General features: G+C 40.4%; 1 protein-coding gene and 2 long non-coding RNA genes across 8 annotated transcripts in view; 2 read left to right on the forward strand and 1 right to left on the reverse strand.

The window, feature by feature from the left end:
• Positions 1-26,935, forward strand: part of LOC135937056 (uncharacterized) — a 201,504-nt gene that overhangs the window by 82,694 nt on the left and 91,875 nt on the right. The window contains exon 4 of the long non-coding RNA XR_010574429.1: positions 16,920-16,956. This is a non-coding gene — a long non-coding RNA (uncharacterized LOC135937056). The remainder of the gene's footprint in view (positions 1-16,919; positions 16,957-26,935) is intronic.
• Positions 16,986-26,935, reverse strand: part of LOC135937058 (uncharacterized) — a 47,389-nt gene continuing 37,439 nt past the window's right edge. For all 3 annotated transcript variants that reach the window (XR_010574435.1, XR_010574434.1, XR_010574436.1), the window contains exons 3-4: positions 19,019-19,106; positions 16,986-17,320 (exon numbers count right to left, since the gene is read on the reverse strand). This is a non-coding gene — a long non-coding RNA (uncharacterized LOC135937058). The remainder of the gene's footprint in view (positions 17,321-19,018; positions 19,107-26,935) is intronic.
• LOC135937050 (homeobox protein abdominal-A homolog) overlaps positions 17,769-26,935 on the forward strand; it is a 31,088-nt gene continuing 21,921 nt past the window's right edge. Inside the window, exons 1-3 of one of the 4 annotated variants that reach the window (XM_065480119.1) lie at positions 17,776-18,441; positions 19,913-19,966; positions 24,142-24,162. In XM_065480119.1, coding sequence (XP_065336191.1) covers positions 17,967-18,441; positions 19,913-19,966; positions 24,142-24,162 — 550 coding nt within the window. In that variant the 5' untranslated portion in view covers positions 17,776-17,966. Of the gene's footprint in view, positions 18,442-19,912; positions 19,967-24,141; positions 24,163-26,935 lie in introns of all 4 variants that reach the window. The other 3 variants (XM_065480120.1, XM_065480121.1, XM_065480122.1) reach the window with 3 other exon arrangements.

Consider the following 26,935-nt stretch of genomic DNA (forward strand, 5'->3'; position numbering starts at 1 on the left):
AGTCTAAATTTGGAATGGTCATCGGCCGTTAACGTGATGCGTTTAATCAAACAAAGCAGGCCATTGATATATGAACGAAGAAGATCATATCTAAATATATATTATGGTGGCGAATGCGCACCGATGACCTTGTTCGCCATGGCGGAGAGTGTAAATCAAGCCGCTTTATCGCATGCATGCTACAATAGTTACAGTTGTAATTGCGTGCACACACAAGGGAGAAAATTAATAGCCTATAAAAACGCACGAGCAGCCATAAAAATAGCACCTAAAACTCTCGCACTCACGCTCAGCTGATGATACAAAGTATGCCACTCGCGTTCATTCACGCAGTTTAAAATTTGTGGCGAAGTTTTTAACATCAAATGCACGCTCATATAGACAATACTTTTCAATCCTCCCACGCATAAATATTTTCGGAAGTTGCAACAAAGGGAATTAATCTTTATGCCTACAAATTAAAAGTCAAAAAGGCAAAATATCGATTAAAAATTTGTTCAATTTCAATGCCATTTTTCTGAGTCCTAAATTTATAGATTAATTTTATTGAATTCCAGATTCTTTGGTAAACAAATTTATCAAAAATTGTATAATAAAACGAACTTTTCAAACGCATGATCATGAGGCTTGCCAGACTCAAATGTAAAAAGCATGTGCTTGTTAAGAGGTTTTGTTGAATTTTGATTTTTTTTTAAATGAATAATTCATATCAACTGCCACATATTATTATTATTATTGCTGTCGCAGCCCCAAAAGGCAAAATGGACTTGATCTCACCGCACCGTGGGATCGATTATTTATATGCATTGAAAATTATGAGCCCCGTTTCAGCGTATAGCCGGCAAAGGAGCCGCTAGCACATATATCGCGCGTGTTCAAAATTTATTGCTTTTAATTTCGCCTCAACCTTCACAGCGTCGATGCCAAAAACTTTATTGGGTTCCCTGCGACTGAAAGCTAGTAAATGAAAAATGATTGGCTGCATTTAATTATGCCATAGCCGAAAAAATGACAATAATTCAGCGATATATTCGTGCGCGCCACGTGTGGTCGATGGTGCCCTTTATAAATTATTACTGCCACTCTTCGTGCGCTTTGTTCTCTCTCTGAGGCAGGATTTTTAATAATTCCTTGGCTCTTCCTCTTCTCCCCCAGCTTTTTTGTATAATTTGGTGTACGCGCCAAACAAAAGCCAATTTCCATGCAATAGAGCGACTCTTCTTCTTTCCTGCGAGCGCCCGTGCCTTGAATTGGCTCTCTTTGTAATTAGCTCGCTGCTTCAAGGGGAAAAGCAGCTTACTTATTCTTCGCAGCGCAAAATGTGATATTTCTTAATGCATTTGCATAGATGCGCGCGCGAGAGAGAAAAAGCAGAGGGATGCTTTTCTTTTCAAAATGTTCTCGCCGCCCTTGTGAGAGAGTTTAACAAAAGTTTTGCGCAATGTGAACGTTAAACAAATTTCAAAAGTTGTGAGAACGTTTTGGAAGTTTTAGAAGAGAGCATTTAGCTGCAAAGAAATAACGATGATAATGGACGTGTGTGTTGCCTCCTCTAATGAATTATAAAAAAAAACTGGATTAGCAACAAATTCAAGAGCCTTTTCATGCGTGATGAAAATATTGACATTGAGCGTTTTGATATTCATAAAAACTGCATTCAAATTAAACAATTTTAATCAAATTGATCATAATACTAAATATTGTAATAAGACGCTAGCTTTGACACTGTCCACAGCTAATTGATAATTAAATTAATATGACAGTCAGGAATTAAGAAATCTGATTTTAAATTTCTCTGGGAAACGCAATTAACCTGCTTTGGAGTGAAAGTTTTTATACTAAAATTAAATTTACTTTCTGTGGCATTCTAAACACAAGTCTCAAAATAAACATGATGTGGGTTAAAATTATGGCAAGGAATGTCACGTTGTGCTTTTTTCTTCTGCGTGATAAAACCCGCGGCCGAGACCTCACAGTGAATTCGTTGCATGAAACCCCTTAAATAAATGGCAAAGTCTCGAAAAAGAATCTGACCTTAGCATAGAGAGTCTGTTAAACTTGAGATCGCGATATAGATACGCAGACACGCTTGCTTGAGAATTGAGGATCGCCGCAGCATTTGTGGATCAGGCCGAGCATACAAAATAAAAGCTAAAGGCATGCGAGCGTTTGAGTCCAAATCCCAAGAATTCGTGACCAACAAAAGAAGCTCTCAGAGCGATACCTCGTAGCCGTTTTGGAGGGTAAAAGTGAGCAATAAAGCTTGGTCCAGGTCCAGCTGTGATCCATGATGGCCGCCACGGCCCCTGCTGCGAGGATGGCTGATGCTGCGATGCCGGCCGCCGCAGCATCTCTCGCAGCCAGCAGATCACGCCCATCATGGCCGGCGGCGAAAATGGCTTTTCACGTGCATTTCTTCAACGCACTTTTGTTTTACATTTATCGCTGGGCAAATCGCGCTCAATTTATTCCCCGCATTCACCTGCACACGCAGCGAAATCTCGCCCGGTATAATTAACTTTGGATATTAATCCTGAGTGCGTTAATTATGAATAATTCAGTGTTTAGGTGGGCACTTGCTGCCGCGGAAAGTTCGTAATGTGCCAATCTGTGGGCAGATCTTTCACGCCTTTTAGAGCTATAGCGTGAATTATTCTAACTTGAATAAAATCATACTTTATGAATTAAATTACATTGCAGTGTCGTAAATTTTAAGAAAATCACATAATATATGTAGCCTGTGAAAGATTGCATACTTAATATATTATTTGGTCTAACTTATGCACAGTTAAATAGATGTCAAAATAATGTATTACTTTCATTTAAAATCAACTGGGAGTGACTGATTTTTCTAAATTATCTATGACATCGCTGTTGTTTGAATATTGAAAGAATAAAATCACATAGCATACAAAAAAAATTACGTATTTATTTTAATAGATTTAAAATTTTATCTTTTTAATGGGTTGTAGGGGAGTATGAACAACAATAAAGCGATGAAACTGGCAGTGAGCATTTTTTAAGATTATTAAGTACTTGCAAATATTCTAAAGATTTGGTCTGTTTTAATTCGTGCATGAAGTATAAAATTTATAGAATGTATTGCAATTTTGTACTCAGCAAACATGCACTTTCTACTTTGCATTTCAAATGCTAAACATGCTTCCAAGCTCGTGAGCTTACCAATAATTGCGAATTGGGATTCTCTGATCACATTTTTATGCTAATTATTGCGTGCACTTCAGCAAAAATGAATTAAAGAAACAATAGTGAATACATGTAAAAACATTATTCTCACTTAATTTAAAATGCACCATTAAATGGATATAACTGCATGGTAGTTAGATAAATGCAAAAATTTAAGTATAGGTAAAAATCCATCTCAGTTATGAATAGTCAAATATATTAATTAAAATTTGAATTTTTTTGCTTTAAGCCTTTGTAATTTGAAACGTAGGCTATATCTGCTTATCCAGTTACCGGAAAATCATCTCGCGTTGCTTCAAGTTGAAACAAAGCTTCGATGCACTTTTGGGCCACCAAATAGGTTAATTGCTTGAGGCGCTCTCATTTTTTATGTTCAATTTAAGCATCATATATTATGTGCTAGTTCATAATTTTGCGCTTTTATGTCAACGCTAAATAAAGCCATAAAACACCTTAAATCAGTACTTTAATTTTGCAATAGTAATCTAATTGACTCTGTGTTACTAATAATAATTTTAAAATACTATTTTATAAATGATTAAATTATTTCATGAATTATGAGTTAAAAAGTCTTTTTAAAAATAAATCAATAAGGTTAAAATTAATTAAAGCTTCTAAACGCTTGTTGCGACACTCAAAAATATATAGCCATGAGCTGAGAATTTTAATTTACAGACTGCTTAATATTGCTAATGGACTGAAAACAGTTGACTTTTAACCCAACGTAAAGCGACTTGAGTGGCCAGAGTGGCAATTTTGAAATAAAACCTGGCCCAAATGCATCGTTGCGGATCAGACGAATGGCTTTTAGCCGGTGATGAAGAAATTCTTGGCGGCGATTTATCAGCGGCCGATCCACGCGTAAATAGTTTGTGTCAGGCGTGAATCTGGGATAAATCGCTAACGCCGCGTTTTATGTGCCGCGCCAGCCGAGTTTTGTTTTTGAACTTTTGTGCTGAAGATGGATGAAGCGCAGAGCAAACACGCACACAAGCTTCAGCTATAGAGCTGCGGTCATAATAATAATATATTAAAACCTCTGCGGCCGTAAAAATAGAAGGAGAGTGGAGCAGAGAGGGAGAAACGGAAAGAGGGCCAAGTGCAATTTACATATCACAAATGGACGGCCAAAGGGTCACTCTTGGCATTAAAAATAATTCTCACACCACCGGCGCACGCTTCCATTTCCCGCCATGGAACGAACCCTTTCCAGCGATATTAATATCACACCTTTTCAAGTTTTTAGCATGCTCTTAATAATATTATGGCATGGAAGCGTTAACCAAAAATTTTATACTTTTAATAGTTTTAGTGGAAAACGCTCATTGCAAAAATTAATATATATAATAATTATTCTCTCTCATCAGCAGAATATTTTATGAAAGATTTGAGATGATGAGCTGTTGATAGCATAATGTGTTTTAATTGGTTTTGTGCTAGCTACCCAACATTTCTATTTAATTCTTGATCAAACTCGAATTGCTATTAAATTGCCTTTTTTTTAAAAAAAAATCATTGGAAGTGATTAACGGCAAAGGGTATTTTCTTAACTTTTTATGGCAGTCGTTTATCAATTTTTGATAATTGTCTGCGGCAGACACATTCACAGAACCCTCTCCTCTTATTGGCTTTTGATATCTGGATAAACAAATAAACGGTTGAATCTTACCTGAGCCGATAGTGAGCTGCTCATCCCTCGGCAGTTGGCCAAAAACTGCAGTTAAGCCGGCTGCAAGTGATTTTTTCAGTGACTCCGGTCGACGCCTCTCACGATTGCAGCCAATACTGGGGCAATGGGGCTCCCGCTCTTTTTTGTCCTGCTCCAGTTCCCCCCAAGTCACACTTACCCTTGAAACCTCTATTGTCATCAGCTACGACGTATGGGGATAGGCGTGCAACGATTTTCCGGCATTGTGCCACGCGAGTCACTAACCCTTCAGCTATGCAGCCGCCAGTAACGCACGACCTTTGACGCGCTCACACAATGCAAGAGTTTTGTTTCTTTGCCTCTGCAGCTGAATATAAGCCTCAAGAAATTTATCCCCGCAGCAGAAGGGATGCCACACTGTTCGCTGTAGTTCAATTTCTGATCTGCCTAGCACACATTGCACATTGGTTTGAATATAATATGTCGATGTTATTTAGATAATGATAGGTCAAGAAGTAGGTCACAATTTAATGATAATGAAAAATGGCTGCTATCGTATTATTTTTTTTAATAGTACACAAAATAAATTAGATATACAGACATTTTGATTATAAGAAAAAACTATGGACAGTAATATTAACAGAAAGTAAAGAAATATATAAATTTGTCACACGTTTGGTCAGGCCATATAGGTCTCACTTTTGCTGACACTTTATTCCGGGCCGTTTTGCTGAGCCAGTGGTGTGGAGCACACTAAACAAAAATCGACTATGCTGGGTGATGCTTTTTTGCTGGAGTAGTGCGTTCATGAACATTCTATTCTTTCCCTGTGCTTTTTATTGGTGTTTTCTTTTTCAGAGCAGCCATAAAAGCCGGCAAGAATCACTCTTTCATTCATGAAACGCGATACGAGCCAGCGAGTTTTGTTTTTCAGCTGAGAAATGACGCGTGCTCGAGCCGCATAAAAAGGATCGTTTAATTATTTTATTGACTTGTAATTCACTCATAATTTTTATTATTCACCCATAACCGTAAAGACTCTAGTTTGAAGATTCTCTCTCCTCATATGCTTCGTTTTTTATTATGAACGTGGTACAATTTCGTTCAAATTTGCTTACGCACATCTTTTCACGAGTTGCTTCACGAGGGTATTTTACTAGTTCATATTATTTATTTTTTTCTGAGCCACGTTAAAGTTTAAAAACGTTGCACTTTTCTAAACTTTGTATCACATTCTCAAAAGCTTCTTTCTGTATACTGTGCATCTTTTTTGTTCGCGGAAAGAACGCCGCCTAAAAAATATAAAACATACCAAACTCTTTGAGCACGTGAGTGGTCGATTCCCTGCGAGAGCATTGGCCTGAGGGTTTTTTTTGTTTCAAGACTTTTGTGTTTGTTGCTGCTCAGATTCTCCTCGGTTTTTCATCCTTGTGACCTTGGGCGACAACTCTTTTTACTAAGCCCAGTGTCCACCTTGGAGGCTGCTGGTCGCTTAACCCTTTTGTTACGCAAGGCGACAAAGAAAGAACAGCCCTCGAGCAAGGTGCAGCCCAGTCAATCACGAACACAACCCTTTCAGTTGCGACATTTATGGCGCTTGCTTCTTGCTGCAGACATGAGAGAGCACATATTGATTCTTTTTAAGTTTTTTCTTACAAACTTCAATACTCACTTCTTAAAAGAGAACCGAACAACATATCTGAGTCAAAAAAGCACCAACCATATAGGGATTCATAAAGCAAAAATTACCAAGTTCTATTTCAAAATTTAATAACAAACGTTCCCCGCTGAACAAAGCATTATTTTCCAATCATTATAAGTTAAAAAGGAAACACCCACTTCATATAAATTTAAGTTGAAAATCAGCGATTTAAATAAAAATCTCCTATGATGCCTATTAGCGTTTTATGTGTAGAAAAATTAATTTGCACTTTTTAAGTAAGAAAGTCTTGAGCTATAGTCTGAAAAAACTCTATGCCAGTTAAAAATCACACTGTAAATACGGAATCTCATTATGACATGGATCATCCATGTCATAATGACTTTGGCTAAAGCGACACGCTTCAGGCATGTCAACGTTGCAATGGTGACACGCTTGTCCCATGTCAAGAATGCTTATATCGCTTATACACCCTTGACACGCGTCATCCATGTCACGAAATCAGCGCATGCGCACAAAAAAATTTTTAAAATTAAATTGTTAATTATTAATTACTTCCTATAATCCAGATCAGTTTTAACTAATTAATTTCTCCCCTTAAGTTATCTAGATCAGAATTATTAAGTTAATTAGCGTTAACAAGTAATTTAATTATGTTACCTCCGCGGGATCCGAACCCATGACCTCACTGTCCTTAGTCACCTGCCTGGACCTCTCGACTACCATGACACTTCTCGCGTGAATGGCTAAACGAGCTATATAAATCAATTATTTGTTAATGACCATTTATGGCGTTTTCAGAGGGCGAGGAAACTAAATCTTTATTATTTGTTCGATAATAATCGATAATTATAGAAATATTTAAATTATTTACTTAAAAAACAGTGTGGGTTACATGTAAAACTGAAGCAAGTGTATAATAATACACAACGCCTTCCACAAGCACTGTTTGTGCAGTCAAATTTATTAAACACCGAATAAATTTGAAAAAGCTTTTGAGCAGACTGAACTTTATTTAAAGCCATGCAGAGAGCCTCATTTTACGGTTCACTAGTTAAATATTATATATATTTAACTATCCAGCGTATATGTAAAAGATTTTTAACTAGTATCTGAAATATTTTCAAAGTTATTTTTAAAATCTGAAAAAACTTGCTGGTTTTTGCATCTTTTAAGTGGCTGTACTGCATAATCAATTATATAATTGAGCCATAATCAGTCAAAGCAGCAAATTTCTGTCCAGGGGTCGATGATGGATTTTGATGAAATTTTGTTTGCGTTAATTTTGCCCTAATTGTACTACAAAACAGTTGAGAAAACTCGGCCATTCCAATTTTTGCGGGTTTTGCGGGCGTTCAAGTGTCAAAATCTGTGAATTTTGAGTACATAACTTTGCTCAGGGTAGTCCTAGAACAAAAATTAAAAAACCCGTAAACTCGTCTCAACAAGGAAAAAAACTTTTACATTGACCTCAAAGTGGTAGGTCAAACGTCAAGGTCATAAAAATTAATTTTTTGATTTTAAACTCAAATTTGAAAATGAATATATTGAAAATTTTTATTTTTTTCGTAGCCATTTTGTAGAGCACAAAAAATGAAGCTAAAAACGTTAAAATTTGGAATGGCGTTTTGCCTCATTTTTTTAATAAAAAATGAAAACTTCGAAAAACCTTGTTTTTCATGGTTGGTAAAAAACGATGATTGACCAAATCTCGACTTCTAATCATCCGAATTTCAAAAACCGCATACCGTTAGACTCCTCTCGACGTCCCTAAGTGCATTAAAGGGGTATAAGACCCACCAACCCCCAACCCCCTTTTAACCCCCTAAATAACGTGAAATTTAGAATTTTTTGTCTGTTTCAGCACCTTAGCACGACGTTGACGAACAATTGTCCTCTTGAAACCAATTCAGTTACTTAGTTCACTTCGAAACGAGTCAAACGGTACTTAATTTTTGTTAATAGGACCACCACAACCTGAGATTCGGGTGCACAAAGATTTTTTACCAAACGCGATGCAATAAAATTCTGGATGATCGACCAAATCTCGACTTCTAATCATCTGATTTTGAAAAACCGCATACCGTTAGACTCGTCTTGACATCCCCAAGTGTACTAAAGGGGTATGAGACCCACCAACCCCCAACCCTCATTTCGCCCCCTTAATAATGTGAAATTTAGCATTTTTTCGGTCGTTTCAACATCTTATCATGACGTTGACGAGTAATTGTCTTCTTCAAACCAATTCATTAACTTGGTTCACTCAAAGATGAGTCAAATGGAACTTATTTTTTGTAAATAGGACCACCACAACCTGAGATTCGGGTGCACAAAGATTTTTTTTCCAAACGCGATGCAATAAAATTCTGGATGATCGACCAAATCTTGACTTCTAATCATCTGATTTTGAAAAACCGCATACCGTTAGACTCGTCTCGACATCCCCAAGTGTACTAAAGGGGTATGAGACCCACCAACCCCCAACCCCCATTTCGCCCCCTTGATAATGTGAAATTTAGCATTTTTTCGGTCGTTTCAACACCTTATCATGACGTTGACGAGTAATTGTCTCCTTCAAACCAATTCATTTACTTAGTTCACTTCAATACGATTCAAACGATACTTAATTTTTGAAAATAGGACCACTACAACCTGATATTTTTGTGGCACAAAGTTTTTTATTAAGACGCGGATGCATTAAAATGCTCGGTGAGCACCAAATCTCGAACAAAACACAAAAAGGTGGTCCTATTTACAAAAATTAAGTACCGTTTGACTCGTATTGAAGTGAACTAAGTAACTAAATTGGTTTAAAGAAGACAATTACTCGTCAACGTCGTGCTAAGGTGTTGAAACGGACGAAAAAATGCTACATTTCACATTATTAAGGGGGCGAAATGGGGGTTGGGGGTTGGTGGGTCTCATACCCCTTTAGTACACTTGGGGATGTCGAGACGAGTCTAACGGTATGCGGTTTTTCAAAATCAGATGATTAGAAGTCAAGATTTGGTCGATCATCCAGAATTTTATTGCATCGCGTTTGGAAAAAAAATCTTTGTGCACCCGAATCTCAGGTTGTGGTGGTCCTATTTACAAAAAATAAGTTCCATTTGACTCATCTTTGAGTGAACCAAGTTAATGAATTGGTTTGAAGAAGACAATTACTCGTCAACGTCATGATAAGATGTTGAAACGACCGAAAAAATGCTAAATTTCACATTATTAAGGGGGCGAAATGAGGGTTGGGGGTTGGTGGGTCTCATACCCCTTTAGTACACTTGGGGATGTCAAGACGAGTCTAACGGTATGCGGTTTTTCAAAATCAGATGATTAGAAGTCGAGATTTGGTCGATCATCCAGAATTTTATTGCATCGCGTTTGGTAAAAAATCTTTGTGCACCCGAATCTCAGGTTGTGGTGGTCCTATTAACAAAAATTAAGTACCGTTTGACTCGTTTCGAAGTGAACTAAGTAACTGAATTGGTTTCAAGAGGACAATTGTTCGTCAACGTCGTGCTAAGGTGCTGAAACAGACAAAAAATTCTAAATTTCACGTTATTTAGGGGGTTAAAAGGGGGTTGGGGGTTGGTGGGTCTTATACCCCTTTAATGCACTTAGGGACGTCGAGAGGAGTCTAACGGTATGCGGTTTTTGAAATTCGGATGATTAGAAGTCGAGATTTGGTCAATCATCGTTTTTTACCAACCATGAAAAACAAGGTTTTTCGAAGTTTTCATTTTTTATTAAAAAAATGAGGCAAAACGCCATTCCAAATTTTAACGTTTTTAGCTTCATTTTTTGTGCTCTACAAAATGGCTACGAAAAAAATAAAAATTTTCAATATATTCATTTTCAAATTTGAGTTTAAAATCAAAAAATTAATTTTTATGACCTTGACGTTTGACCTACTACTTTGAGGTCAACGTAAAATTTGTTTGCCTTGTTGAGACGTGTTAAACGGTTTTTTAATTTTTGTTTTAGGACCACCTGAGCATAGTTAATTATGTAGTACTCAAAATTCCCAGATTTTGTCATTTGAACATCCGCAAAACCCGCAAAAATTGGAAAGTCGGAGTTTTCTCAACTGTTTTGTCGGTCATTTAGGGCGAAGTTTGCGAAGATTCGTCAAAATCCATCGACCCCTGGACAAAAATTTGTTGCTTTCAGAGATTTTTGCTCTAACTATACTTCAACACCCCGAAAAAATTAAAAAATTTTATAGCTTTGGATTTTTGTATTAATTTTCTTTCAATTTAAAAATATTTTCCTTTTTTAGTTTTGAAATAAGGGAACGGGGGGTAATTTAGAAGGATTTTTGGAAAGTTTAAAATTATTTTTAAGCCCAGAGGAAACATTGTAAAATTGTTATTATCATTATTGTTGCTAATGTGGTTGACATGGGATGGGGGGTAAGCACTTCCCTAAACGCTATGGCTGGTTAGTGGAGGTCAAGAAGAGTCTAACTGAGGTAGTTTATGCAATTCTGACGAATAGAACCCGAAATTTGGAGTTGCAAATGTAACAAAATTTGAATAATTCCTAATTTTTCGTGTTTTTTGGGATTTTTGAAATTCCAAATCTCGGGTTTTAACAATCAGAATTGCAAAAGCTACCCACCATTGGACTCGTCTCAACTTTTTCTGAGTATCTAAAGGGTTTAGGGGTGTTTTTTCTGCACCCCTAAGTTGCCATACAGATTTCAAGATGCAACAGTTAATGGCGCCATGAACGGTGGTCGCTTATTATCAAAATTGTATAGCAATGGGGATGAAAGGGGATGAGAGTATGCACCTCCTAAACTCTTCAGCTGCTCAGAGGAGGTCTAGAAGAGTCCAACGAAGGGTAGTTTATGCAATTGTGATGGTTTGAACCCAAGATTTGGAGGTGCGAAGAACCCAAAAAATGTCATATTTTTGTTGGAATAAAATCTTGAAAGTTAAAAATTAACACCATTCTGAAATTTTCAGCCTATTTTTTCTGCTGCGGGGCAGAATTATCATTATTCAATATTTGGAAAAAGAAAAAAAATCTCACCTTGAACACCTAACTTTCTAGTTTTTATTATTTAATTAATTTTTAATCAATTAATAGCCACGCATGTATTTAGATTAAGGATATATAAACACGATCTCATTTTGACGTGGAACAGCCATGTCATAATGAGAGGATTTTTCCTGACATGCTTCAACCATGTCAAATTAACATGCTGACATGGTTGAACCATGTCAAAGTGACATGCTTCAAACTGACATGGCTGTACCATTTCATACTGACATGCCTGACACGTGTCAAAAGGATAGTAGGTCATAATGACATGGAACATCCATGTCAATCTCATTATGACATGGATGATCTAGTTCTGACATGGATGTCCCATGTCATAGTGAGATTCCGTATTTACAGTGAACACATTTTTGATAGCTAATGTAAAATGGCAAAAAGGACTAATTTCAAATTCTAGAGCATCGCACCGTGCACTATAGAGTGTGGTATTAAAGAAATTACTCTTGAGCAGTAGGCAAAAGACCTCAACTGCTCACTTTTGCTCTGTTATTACTGGCAGGCTCATCAGGCGCCCGTTGCCTTTGAGGGCTGCATGTGTGCGCTGCGTGTGTGTAAATTCATCATAAAGTTTGTTGCATGAAAGTTAAGTTGTTTATTTAATGGCGTCGTAAAATGTGTGTTTATTATGGCATCTCTCGCTGCTCTTTTGGGTATTCATAAATCTCTTTGGCGACGAGACTGCTCATTACAAAATTCAGCGCACCCACCTAAAAGCCGCAAAGGATTTATCTGGGCTGCCACCAGATGCCTAAGTTGAAAATTTGACTGCGAGACACATTTTTATCTCGTAAATCCAAACTCTAATTAAGGCTGTTTTAGAGAATTCCTCGCTCGGACTACCAAGAAAATATTTCAAACGCTCCTAACAGGCCGCCGCGGCAGCATTTCTCGCTCTAATCTTAATGATTCCGCAATTTATGGAACGACATATTTCCGTCTCGCTAAGAGTTTCCAAAAATCAACTGCTGATAAACAATAAATTTGAATTTCAAATCTAGTTTGAGTGCAGCGGCCGGCACCGGCCTCGTGTGAAAAATCGAACGCATTTGAATTCCGGCCAAAAGGCAAATAGTTCGAGCACGCATGTCTAGATGTCTCCTGGATTTTGTCACACACGCTGGTGTGCGTGCTGCAAACACACTCGGCAGCCGGGCACGCAGGGGTGGCTTTCGCCCTCTTATTAAGCATGCAAACACTTCCGATGCTCCTCGCCAGTTGTCGCTGCGCCGGAATTTCACTTTCCATCCGCCTGGAGAGGCCTCTTCTCGGAATCAAAAGAATTGGCCGCCCGCCGCTGGATATATATTAAATGCTTAATTTTAGAGTGGTCCCAGATTTTTACGACCCATGCATCAGAATCGGCTCGCATTAAAGCTGCGAGAAAAATGAGTTATTAAAGCGAAATACAGGGATTTTCGCGTCCGCCGTGTATTCACGTGTGGGAACGCTTACAACGGGAGAAATGCAAATGCGGCTCACATGAGGTGAGCGAGACGGCTAATAAAAAGCAGGTGAGTTGAACGCCTGCATCCCAGCCAGCCGCGAATGAATGACTTTGGCGATGCCATAAAATTTTTTATTGCCCCTCAAAGCCTATTTAGGAGCCGTAAAAAGGCCACTGGCTCAGCGGCGACGGCGCTCCCCGCGCTTGCAAAACCAAACAAAATAACAACAGAGACTAAGCGACTTTCAAACAACGCACCGCACTTTCAAATAACGTGTGCTGTACGAGCCTCCGGTGCCCGGCGGCGATTGAATAGCTTTAATTACCATAGAGAATACATCTGGACGTGCACGCAATTGGCAAAAAGCTTAGCAGTACGAGCTGATTTACGGCGTGGACGCAGCCGAAATATTCAAAAAGCCGCGGGTCGTGCAAATTGATCGTAAAAAGCGCGCCCCGCTCGGCATGAAGTGGACAGCAATTAATTGGCGGCCATTAATGAGCTATTGTGTGCGCGTGTGCTACCGGCCGGGAACACGTGTTTCCTTGCACGTTTGCAGGCTATTTTTATTGTTGGTAACACGGTCGTAATTTTGCTTTACGACCTCGAAATCTAAGCGATAAATTCTACAGATCGACTTTCAAGCTCACCTTATTTGTAGACTTTTGCTCTCTGCAGCACCCGAGGAAACACACACGTCTTGTTTTGTTGACTGCCTGGAAGGAAATGCGCGATCTTTTTGTGTTTGTGTGTTCTGCAAGACGATGCAAACGGAAGGAGGCTTTTCTCTCTCTCTCTCGAACGATGCTTGTCTGGACTGGGCACAAAATTGTCCCTCATACACTTGAAGCAAATTACTGCCAAACAGTCAGAGTGAGACGTCTCCAGCATCATTTCTCTCTCTTGTGCTCTTTCCCTTTTGCACAAACACTCAAAACAGCCGAGAAGGCTCCTATACATAGGAGAACACGCTTCAATTTTCTCTCCGACATGGTCAAATGCTTATCAGAATTTTTTGTGCCCCGCGGAAGTTAGGACTATCTTGGCAAGAAATTTAATTAACTAGACCCCTCTTAACTCGCATGGATAATTATTTTCGTCACTGTAGATAAATTGCAGTAGGTAAAAGCTCTAATAGTAAAGGGGTATAGTGGTAACAATATTCAAGCAGTATGCAACTGGCACAACACACATGAAAAGATGTTGCCTATACGCTTTATTGACTCTCGCACTGCATGCACACATTTTAGCCACTCCATTTTAAAAAAAATGTTACACCCAAAATTTCAAACTTATTATTTTCAAAATTAATTAACTGTCTTATGGTGATTAACACCTTCAAAAATTGAATTCTCAAATGCTACTCCCTAAAGACGCATGAAAAATTTGCGGTCATCTATTTATCAATCGCCGTTTGTATATTCTGAAAATTTCACGGGGTGTTAGTTTTAAAATGAAGTGATGATAGGTTGGTAGCGTTCTTTGAGTCGGTGATGTGACTGTTTTTCTTATCGTGCCGTGCGAGCAAGGAAATGCTATCCATGCATCCTTGTGGGACAGAAACACAGCAGCAGCTAAAATATCTTTTCCACATGCCGCCGAGTGTGCGGTTGTAAAATGCAATAGCTGGAAGATATGCCCTAGAGTAAACTGACTGAGCTGCCGAGAAAAAAGCTTATAGAAATACCAATGCTTTTAGAAATGCGTAATAGGAAAGGAAAGCATGTCCAAGAGTGAGAAATTCTTTTTCATTGTGTAATTCAAAGTTGGTTCATTTTCCCTATATCTAATCTCTATCTGACAACTACTGGCCAAATCCGTATATTCTCATTTTGTTGAAAATTTGTGGGCTTCGTTGAATACACAGATTTCATACTTCTTTGGAAAGTAAATAAATATATATATTAACAGAGCTTCGTGCGGCGAGATAATACATTTAAATTTAATCGTTTTTGCAGTACTTTGCTATACATAATTATAGCTCTATCCGCCCATTCTTAGCGTTTTTTTATCTGAACTGTTAAATAAATGTATTAATATATGACCAGAATAAAATTATAAAATTAGTTTGAATGATTCTGGACTTATTAATTGAAAAGGTTTTTGTTAGCATTTAGTTTCAAATCATCAGTAATTCACATGGAGATTTCAAAAATACTTTTAGCAAATTGAACAGTAACAAAGTAGCTGCATACATAGTAAATATTATACGATTCAAAATAAAAAATTTTAGTGCCTTGTATCACGACGCAATGACGTTGCGAGACGCACACCGATCTCAGAGCAACTTTTGACAGGCGGGGGAATCAATTTTCAAAGAGCAGCCTTCGCATGGAATTAATAATTTTACAACTCGTCCTTTTATCACCACCGCTAGTTCGACATAAAATAAAGTTTGCAAGCACAACATGAAATAAAATTACATGGCACACATTCTGGCCGCTCAGAGGCACAGAGTACAGAAATTGCTGGTAAAAGGTTGCACAATTGCGCCGTTCTGCAGCAGCGGGGAGCACGGTCTTGGCTGGCTGGCATATAGCACAGTAAAGCCGTATTGCCTCTTCGCTCTCTTGTTCTCATCCCATACTTTTAGCAAAATGTTTCACTCGTCATTTGCCGCGCGGAGATAAGAGACGAGTATCAAACGGGGACATCATTTTTACCCGCATTCCCTCGGATGCCTTCATAATAATACGTGCGGCTGCTGGTGGGCGCGCGCGGCCGGGGGAAGCAGCCGCCCATCTCATTCGGCCGGCGAGGAAATCAATTGATATTGCAATATCAGCAACTATGCAAATGGGAATTGAACCGATCGCGTCTCCAGCTGCCGGAGATCAAGTGCAAAAAAGGGTGCGCGTTCGCAGCTGAGACGCCCGGCGGAAAACGGAGGGGTGGAATGGAAGGACGTGCGTGTAATTTATCGCGCCCAGCCACTCGAGAGATGAGAACGCGGAACCAATTTTTTGTGTGTGTCACCTGGAGTGGCGAAAAGGTCGTTTCGTTTTCGATTTGCGCGCGCCACCGAGCATCTGCACCCCCGAAATAGGGTGAAACCAACCCCCCGTGAGCGCGGGAATAAATATTCAAACAAATATCAGGCGTTGGCAGTTTCATTCGCGCCGCGCATAATGAGCGTTATTACGAGGCAAGTGCATGAGCACGACTACAGAGCACCTCATCAAAATGTGCTTGCTCTCGCCTTATTTATGGAGCGGCGTGACCATTGGTCGTCCTCGAAACGACCTTTTCGCCCGTACGGGTGAAATAAAAAGCGCCAAAGATGAGCGAAAAATGGCTGAGTGAGGCTTGGACTGATACGGCGTGGCCTTTTCAACTCGCCGTCACAACCAGATATGCACAACCTGCGCTTGTGTGTTTTGCATTAGTTCCCCATCCAAAACCAGCGTCTAATAAACAAATTTTAAACGCTTTATTTCATATAAAAATGTGGCTCGGACATGATTTTTGTTGAATGCAGAAACTCACAACATTAGTTTCTATTATTCTAGTTATTTTGAATTTCCTTTGTATTGTCAGTAAAAGTAACGTGCAAAAAGTTCTAACATTTAATGATGACATTAATTAAAAAAGGTAAATTAAAGAATTTAAAAGTGACGAATTTTACACAGCTGTATTTCATTTCCTGATTCGGTGCTTATAGAACAGGATATTTAAAATATTATGAAATTAACAAAATAAATCTTCGCGAACGCTGAATTGCAGTTGAAAATAACAAAAAAAATCTGAGGCACTCGTACATCGTGCGAATTGATTGCTAACATGTTAAAAATATATGATACATAAAACAAATTGAAATTAAACAATATCAAGTTTGTGATTGTAAATTTTTTAATTAATTTCCCATTAAATTTAATGAACTATATTTTTGTTTCAGATCAATCTACAAAGAATATAACCATGGATAACTTATGGTAAGTAAAAAAGCTTTTCAGAATTGTCTTCTTCGTCGCGAGATCTACTTCAATCAATTTCTTTAAAGACAGACAGCCGTGAAGAGAATTAAGTCACATAATACAACTAAAATTTTGTCGTTAAGACCGTTTTGTGGTCTTGAAGAGCGCTTTTAAAGTCTAACGAGCCATTCTCTAGCGTTGAATTTTCTGTGGCTTGGCATTCGAAACGCGCCTCGAGGCTAAATCTTCCCGCGCCGTCGGTCCTGTCGTCTCTTCTCTTGTCGCCAAGCCGCGCGCTGTTCCTTTTGTTGTTTCCGCCCCAAAATGGGTGCTGACGACTGAGGATCATTGTTGGCGCTCACCGGCCATCAAAGTGCAGTGTCTGAAAAATAGGTGCTGTGTGAGTAGAATGCAGCGTATATCAAGAGCGAAATGAAACTGAATAGCAGTGTCGAGTTTCCCCATACAAGGAACGTGTCGAATTGGAAACGACAGCTGTTCGATTTTTATCTAATTTTTATTTACTTGTTTTATTTCGAAAAGTGGCTATTCATTTATGTGCTGGCTCATTTTAAGTGTCGGGATTCTATTTCGGTTGCATATCGTCAGTGGAAGTGCGTGAAGAGCAGCTGATTTTGAAAGTGAAAACGCGGCTCGAGCGTCGAAAAGTGCGTGCAAACTATCATGAGCGGTGCTTGGTGCGCGCGCCATGGGAGGGCGTCGCGATTGAGTCGGACGGCGGCCGCGGCTCGGCGGCCCCGTCGGCCTCGGCGGCAGCGGCAGCGGCGGCGGCGGCGCTAGTGGGTCCCCCTCCGGCTCCCCACCGCTCGGCGCGGCGGGTCTTGATCGACGGCGGCGGCGGCGGCAGCGACGGCGCCCAACCCATCGTGCCAGGCAGCAAGTTGGCCGGGCCGCGAGTCTCAATCCTCAAGCACCCTCCCGTGGCGCCGGACGTCGTTGTTGCCGCGCTCAGACCGAGGCCACGTGCTGACAGTGCTGCCCCCTAGGTGCCCTCGTCATGCGGCAGCATGACCTCTAAGTTCATCGACACGATGCTGCCCAAGTACAGCGGCCAAGACACCTCTTCGTACACCCAGTCCGCCTCGCACCACGCACGAATGTACCCCTACGTGTCCATGGGCACGCACCAGCAGGCCGCGGCCGCGGCGGCTGCCTTCAACGCGGCCGCGGCCGCCTCCAGCACCATGGTGCCCTTCTCGACGTCGCTCGCGGCCGCGGCCGCCTCCGTGTCCGACTCGGACAAGTCTTGCCGCTACTCGAACCCGGCCACCGGCCTCTCGGCCGCCGACTCCATGGTCAACTACACGTTGGGTCACCAGAACGGCTCGGCGGCACCCTCCTCAATGGCCGCTGCCGCGCAGTTCTACCACCAGACGGCGGCCGCCGCCTCCGACCCTGCCAACCCGCTCACCACGGCCTGCACGCAGGCCTCCGGCCAGCCCCTACCTGACATCCCCAGGTACCCTTGGATGTCGATAACTGGTAAGTCTGACCTGGGAAGAAAGGGGTTGTGTTATGTTTTGTTTGGTTGTTGCCTATATCTCTCTATATAGTGTGCTCGCGGGCGGACCTCTTCTTTTGTTCCTGAACTCTTTTCGGATCGTTTCAATGGACGGGGGTCTTTCTTTAGTCTCTTTGTGTTGGACTCGCAGTGTGATTTTGTGTGATTTTTACCCAGTGACTTTGACCGTGTCGTTAGTGCTCATAATGGCTGATAAAATGGGCCATAAAAATTAATTGTTGCCCTTTATTCAAATGCTAGGTCGTTAAATTTTTATTATTACTATCTACACTGTTAATTTTTATGATAGCTTTGTTTTATCATATAGTTTCTACGGTTCTCAAATGAGAATGCACTGATTGGAATTACGACTGTCCCAATTATTGAAGGTATTAATTTTGTTGATCTGCCCGATCGGTAAATATTTGCCACGTAATTATTTAAAAAAAATTTGCTTAATTAGTTACGAAAAAATTAAAAATTAATCAGTGAAACCTGCTTTTTTAATCGACAAGGCTTCCATAATAGCCCTCATTACGCGTTTCTCAGAATAATTACCATTGGTTAAACTTTAAATTCCGCTTGCGGCAGCATTCTCCCTTTGCGTCCAATCAGTTTCGTCCACATTTGTTGGTGAAAGGTGAATCTGCAAACGAAAAGCAACCATTAGGGCGTAATGAAAATATCAAATCTCAATCAAAGTGGAGAAGGAAGTTGGCAAAATAGCATTTTGCAATTTAGCCAAATGAGTTTTGCACAATTTCTAGAGGAAAATCGAGGGACAGTAGTAGAAAGTGAGGTCTGAGTAAGTGCCGGTCGTAAAGCCGGGAGCCGCGCGCGCCATTTTCATATGGGACTGGCGCAGGAATTGCCGGTAACGGGCCATTCTCACTTTACGGCGCTGTTCAATATAGCGATGCACCCTTGCTCGCTCGCTATTTGTATTCATTTGCCGGCTTTGTTTTGCGCGCGGCAACATTCTTTTGCATCAAGAAGTGTCCTCGTAATGACACGCCAGAAGACTACACATTTTATTCGTGTGGCAATATTTTTCGCGCCGGAATAAAAATCAGAGAAGACGGAATCTCGAAGGCCGTCGGCGCAAGCTTTTTGCGCTGTTTATGTAAATAGAATAGGCCATTTGAAAATAATTATAGCTCACTTAATTGCCTTCATAAAATTATTTTTACGCGCTGCGCTTTAAGTACCTCGTTTATTTAATTTTAATGATTTCATAGCTGCTGCATTTAATAACTAACTGTGTATGTGTGCAGCATCCAGTAAAAAGTAGGCTCTCTCAACTCTCAACGTGTACTTACAAGATATGTTTCTAATATAAAGGGCAATAATTAATCAAGTTGTGTTTTAATGAGTTTACACTGGTTTAGTTTTTATGAACCATTTAGCATTAGTGTCGGTCTGTAAATTAAGAAATATTCATAATTGATATAGATTCTCTTTTTGGTTCTCTAGATTGGATGAGTCCATTCGACCGGGTCGTCTGTGGTGAGTACCACTAGTTTTTCTATCATATTTCATACCCAACTGTCAGCATGAAATGGATTGAAATTCCCTCCAAAATAGTACATTTACACAGTTTCAAACACGGGCAAACTTCTTAGTTTTGTACCTTTCTCATGATTAATTCAAAGTCAATCGCGAAAATCAGTTTTGTTTAAACCCTTGGATTTAAAATATTATGCAACCCTAGCATTACTTCTGATGCACAGGTTGCCTATTTTCAAAAATGTATATCCTAAATTTCAATAATTTCTCTTAGTTACCGATTATTTGGTTCAAAGGTGCAAATCTAGTGTTTGTTGGTGAAGTGAAACTGTCCCTCTTGTAAATTTCCTTCATTCTAAACGTATAGATTTTTGCATGTGAAACTTTTGGAGGGATAAAGCGGAAAATTGTCCGTTACGGCTCTTGTACGCGGTCTATTCAATTCACAAACTAGCAGAGCTGCAATAATGGGATTATTTACGACGGACAATGTATTTATCAGTTCATTTTGTACACAAGGGCTTAAATCGTTTCTCACAAGGCGGACAGCGAAACAGACACCGCCGATACACATAGAGCAAACACCCAGAAAAAGAAGAGACAAAAAATAGAACGAGAGGATTGGCTGTGGAAAACGAGAAGAAGACAGACAAGCGAGTGTCTGTTGTTCATTTTGAGCAGAATAATGGTCAGCATTATACACACACGTATCTCTTCTCTCTTTTTTGTCCAGCCGAGGATATATATTTATAAATGCACCTTTACAACCAGTTTTCTCCCTCTCTCGTTCTGTGGCATGAAAATGAACCAACAACCGCGGTGAATAATAAATTTGAGCCGTCTCGTTGTCTGTGATAATCAAACGACGCCATTTTCGTGATGTTCGAGCTGGAGCTGCTTTGCATACTGGTGTCTGAAAGCACTCGGTATTGCGGCAGGCTCATCTCAGAAATCACTTCTGACTAGTGAAATGTGTAGGCTGTTAAGATAATGCTCTAAATGAGCCGTTAGGTAATTTAGTGGTGGCTTTATTTTTTTCAGGATCGACCGTGTGTGTGTGTGCACTCGGGGACCATTTTTTCCGGCCCTCTTTTAAAAATTTACACCGCGTGGCCTTTATTTGAGTCGGCTGGTAATTTATTTGGAATATTATTGGAATTATATGAGTTTTATGAACGTGTAAAAAACATTTGCTTGTCACGTTTATGGGATACGGGCCATTTTCGAAACCGCGCGCGCTGAAGCTTCTCAGAATCGTTCATCATATTTTACTGCTGAATAATTTGCCCTAATTGGCTCCTCTTAATGGCGCTTTGACGACAATATGTGCGGAAATATGATTCCTGCCTATTTTGGCTGCTGCTCCAGCTCTCAGTGATCGTAAAATCTTACAGGTTAGGGCAATAAAATTTTCTTCTTTCATTCGCCATTATATGCAAGAGTCGTTAAAGCATGGTTGAAAAAGCATCGGTGATCTCCTTTGCAATAAAATGCTAGCTGATCTCAAACAGGGGATGCGGTGATGAGAGAAGAACAGCGCCGCCAGCAAGAGGGTAAATTGATATCTAAATTGCTCCCATTTTCCCTTAAAAAGAGCACACATCAGCAAAGAGTCGTAAATATATATACGAATAGGAGAAGAGGCGCCCTAAGCAGCACATAATTTTTTAATAGCTAAATTTTAGCTATGAGAAATAATTTGCTTTGGTCGGCACCTAAAAATACTCTTATATATAAAAAAATCAGTCTTTTCTCGACTATATGCGCGATAAATTCTATAAAAGTAATTAAAATGCTAAGAGGAAATAGGCGAGAAATTTTCTAGCAACACCAAAAGTTTCCTATAGTTTCACCTATATATAGCCTGAATAGAGAAATTCAAATAATTCCCTCGCAGGCTTGGTCTGAAAATGTTAAAAATAATTATAGAATTGCTAGAGTGCTTGAAATTAAAGGCATTGTTTGATGTCACACAGGATGGCAAATAAAACGTACATACACCTGCTGCCAAATTTACAGCTGTCGCTAATGCCGCGCGCGTCTAAGGAGTCAGCAACAACTGCGCGCGTCTTTTTTACACGCTGCCTGCGCTTCTTCAAGCTAAACTAAATTTTAACGTTGCAAGTTTACTTTGATTTGCTCTTTCCTCAACAAATGCCCTCGTAAAAGCGCTTCAAGCTCAGCTTAATTTAAGTGAACTGGCGATAAATTAAATAAAAAGCTCGCGTGATTAACGGTGATGAAAGACGTAGGTACGTCGGCAAACTCGTGATCCGCAGATTCGAATCCAACTATTATGAATGGCTTCGTGTTTGACATTTCTGATAGTATGACTGCGCTTATCTTTCCGCCATGAGGGAAGCCTGCTTTGCGCGAGAGTTATTTTTTGAATTGCATGTTGTAAAGCCATCAGTCTGCGCGGCGCTGTTGTTTTTCAGCCAAATCTGCGACTGTGTATTTACCAACTTGTTTCGCAACAACGTTCCTGAGGGAAATCACCATTATGCTCTCCGTGCACCATCATGAAACCGAACGCGCAGCACAGTAGCCAATTATCTTTGTATTTGTAACCATGATCCGGAAAACAAGCGATGGGAATCGCAGGAAAGAGCGCCAATTAAGAAATTCCGATGCAAATGTAGCGCGAGTGCGGCATTGTTTGCGAATCCGACTGCAAATCTGGCTTTATTGGGTGTTTAGCTGATTGCGTGTGTGTCCGCCAGTGCAAAATCAATAGAGCGAGCTGCGTTAAAATCGGCAGGGATCGACAGCAGCAGCAGCAGCAGCGGGCATTTAGGCAGGTAGCGCACATTACTTTATGCCGTAATAAGGGTTAAAACTGGGGAGTGGCTTATGCGATCCAATGAGGCTTTTGATCCCCCACCCCTACGGGGCATCCACTTGATCTACCGGCGCAGTAGCAACCCCTAGCAGCAGCGAGCTGCGACCGCCAGCCCGCTCACCACCGCTGCTGCTGCTGCCGCCGGCACCCCCTCGGCGCGCGGCATTATCAGAATTATTGCAATCTTTCAATGAAACACGCCAAATATTGTGGCACATGTGGCTGTAAATATTAGGCCGTGTCCGCCCGAACACGAAAATAATAATACTATAATCTCAATGGCGGGCCGGGGGTTGGAAATAATAATATATTTCGAGCGGGGGTTCTGCTCAGCGTAACGCGTGATTCAATTTGCAGTTCTGATGCTGAGTAATGTTTTTCCATTGTTGCTGAAGCCACATCTGGCGTTATTCGAATTCTATTTTGGCGGGATATATAGCGCCATCAATTTCATTTCTGTTTGCAGCAGATTTTTTTCGTGAAATTTATGGTGTGATTATCGTGCTCCGAAATTAATTTATGAAATTCACATAATGTGCCAAATTAGATAAAGCTACTCGAGCCCCCACCCTAATAAATTTGCATTTATTTCAGCAAATTATTCATGCAATAATGTTCGTTCAAGATAACGAAAAACTTTTTAAATTAATTAAACTTTTTAAAACCCCCACAAGGACCTACTTATTATGCCATCTTGATTTCGAAATGCCGAAAGTTTAATTAGAACAAAATAATCAGCTGAATGAGAGCCGTGGTCAGTGCAAGTAATTCGTCACGCTCTGTTCGGTGCATATTAGGCATAATTAGACCTTGTGTCCGTCGCGTTGCCGGCGTTCCAGGGAGAGTGTATAATAACACACATCACTAAAGTCATCCCATAAAAGAGACAAGAGGCCATCAAACTTTAGCATACATGTGGCGGTCCTTTTAGACGAGTGTGACGGTAAATGAAGCTCATCATCTGCGGTGCAAGTGAAGGACACGTCTCCCCAAAGGGCTGTTCGCATGATCACATGACTAATTCAAAAACAAGACACACGTTCACGGAAACTCTCACGGAGACGCTTGCGGATGAAAACATTGTCGTGAGATGCTTTTAAATTAAATGTTGAAACGAGGTGCAAAAGATGGTCGAAAAGAGTCTCAAAATCACAAGCTCAAGAATAAATAGCCCTCTGTGATTGTTTATATAAATAGTACTGGGGGAATACAATTTTTGCGACTTTCACAAGCAAATTCTTACCAAGATGAAGGAATGATTTGATTTCTTCCCTGAATTTTTGCTTCTGTTCCATTTTTCGTTTACTTATATTTTGTTTTCTTTTAATTTCAGGTCCATATGACGGTCTAGGCAGTAAGTACAACCACGTTTTATTTCCTAAATCTCTTTTCTCTATCCTTTCTGTTGAATCACCGTAGCGGCGGCACCCTTTCTCACCCTTATCCTGCGCGCTTTGTTTACACCCACTCGCACACAGCCGAAACGCGCGCAGAGAACAAACTTTATCTCGTCAGAAGCACGACTGCAGAGAGTGCGCAATGTATAAATAATCATAATTGTGCGTTCGCCGCACGGCTAATAACTGCCGTGGAAATTGAGCGGGGACTAATCTCAACTCGGCGTGCACATAAATAGGAGCAGAGATAACACCAGGGCTGCGCCGGTGTGCGCGCGTATTAAATGATAATTTCGCATCCAGCCAGCCAGCGCGCAGAATGGCGAGAACCGCGCTCCATTATTAATACTATTATTTGCATCTCTCGCGCCAAACTGGAGCTAGGCTCTGGCCATCGGGGAATTGAAGCCAGCCGTCCAATTTATTTACTACGGAATGAAATTTTAACTACGCGCCAGAATGAACTGCGAATTTGCGCCCGGCAACGAAAATATTTGTTTTTGCATTCCAATTTAAGTATATTGGATAGTTTCGTTATTTGGTATTACTTATTGCCAATCTGGTCTTCAATTACATTTCATGACCGATTGCCAATTTATATTCACGCATATATTTTTCCTTTCCCCTTCTATTTCTTTTATCTATAACTTTGATATTATGTTTTCAAACACACTGTTAAAAATAAATATTAATATCCAACTCGCTCTCGCAAGGGAAATACTAGGCGTCCAATTTATATTAGACAGGATGAAATTTTAATATCAGTAAAGTAGCTGCGAAAGTCTAGCTTCTTGTAATTCGAGAGCAATTGAATTATTATGCAAAGCATCGGAGTAAAAATTCAAAATTGCCTCTTTGAGCCCCTCTCTTGAGTGTAATATGCACTGCTGCTGCTCCTGCTGCTGCGAGAGGGCTTTAATTAGCTCGGCTCTCTTTCTTGTAGCGGCGCAGATAAAGAGTCATAAATGAAATAAAAATTTATATACATGCACGTATTCAGTATGTATATTCGCTGCTGATGCTGCCGCCGTCCTGAGAGTGTACTATACAAAAATACAAATTCGCCAGCTCCCTCTCTCTGCTGCTCCCACCTCGCAGGCTCCCTCGCTCACTTTTTGGTAGATTAACTTTTAAAGTGCGCGCAGCAGTCGATTCCAATTTTCCTTTTCCCTTTTATGGACTGCCTCATTTTCCGCCTCTCGTTGCGAAATCGACTTTTTGCCTCTCGCCCCTGAGCGGCGAGAATTCTCTCTCCGCAAGCCTTTTCGGTGTCGTCTTCATTTCGCGTCTTCATTCGTCAGATGGCGCTCCGGCGGCTGCTGATAATGAAAACGAACATCATATTTATCAGCAGGCAATATTTTATCCTGCGCTTTGATGAAAACTGATAGCAGTGGGAAAACAGCTGTTGCTGCGCGCGGCGTTGGGAGACCGCAGTCATCCGCCCTGGTGCTACAATTTACCACTCGGCCAAGCATCTTTTAATGACTCAATTCCTCATCAAATTCCTTTCAAATTTGTTTCACCTCGCACTGAATGACTCGAGGAGCAAATTGAATTGCCCATTGAGCCGGCCGCATAGTTTTTGCATAAGTATGCAGATGAATTCAGATGTCACACACGTGTCTTCGGGCGCTGAACAGTGAGGAGGAATTTGTTAATAAAATTCGCTCGGGCTCGTGACATTTGGAGAGAAATGTTAACGGCACACCTCGAAATGTCATAAAGGCGACCCTCTATAGATGTCAAAATTAGATATTTCCCGCGTTAAATGGTGGCGTTTGTGTGCGACCGAGATGGGTTTTCAGGAGCTTCGCCAGTTTTCGGCCGTAAAAGTGCACTTTTAAGATTACCCCTGCACGCACCTCACCCGGCCATTTGAGAAGCCATAAAAGCAACACAATGAATGAGAAAGGAATATTTTCTCCATATATACATATCCAAAGGGCTCTTTCATCGGTGTCACTCTCTCAGCCTGTGCTTTTCTTTCAGCCGCGGCGGTTGGTTTTCTCTGCTTCTGGCGTAATTTTTATGGCCGTTCGGGGTTACACTCTAATGACATAAACACTCAATAAAAGCTGCAGCATCATAAAACACGCTAAATATAATAAACATTTTATTTTATGCCATTACAATAGCTGAGATGTGCATAGGGGTGGCCAGATTTCGGCGCTCGGCCACTTAAAATCGTAATAGTTTTTTTAAGTACCTTTCTGCTCGTCAAAATTACACGCAACAATTGTTTTACAGCCTTCAAGTGCTAGTGTATTATACCTTTACAAGGTGTTTAAACAGCAGCGCTCATTTAGTTTTAATGGCTTGTTGTATACATACATTTACCCCTGATTTTATGTGTGCAACCTACAAAACGCCGGCCAATCCGGGTCATGAAATGATTTCATTCGAGATATGGAAAATATATCATCATGTTTGCGACAAAAATTTAATATTACTTTCGTTTGGATCGAGAGTGAACGTGAGCGGTCGTAAACTTTCCTAGAATTTTCAGCACGCATTCACATATCCTCTCCCAATGCTAATTCCGGCTGATTTATTGCCAACTCGAACGACGCAGATCGGCCATTTCATTTATTTTTACGACGCATGCACTCCCGTACATTATTGTGTTATGAGGGTATAATTATTTTTTATGAAAACAAACAAGCATGCGAGTTCACCTCGAGGACTCATGCAAATCAATTGTTAATCGCGGCGCAGCGGCGATATTCG

The sequence above is a fragment of the Cloeon dipterum genome, chromosome 2, assembly GCF_949628265.1.
Source record: "Cloeon dipterum chromosome 2, ieCloDipt1.1, whole genome shotgun sequence".
NCBI classification, from domain to species: Eukaryota; Metazoa; Arthropoda; class Insecta; order Ephemeroptera; family Baetidae; genus Cloeon; species Cloeon dipterum.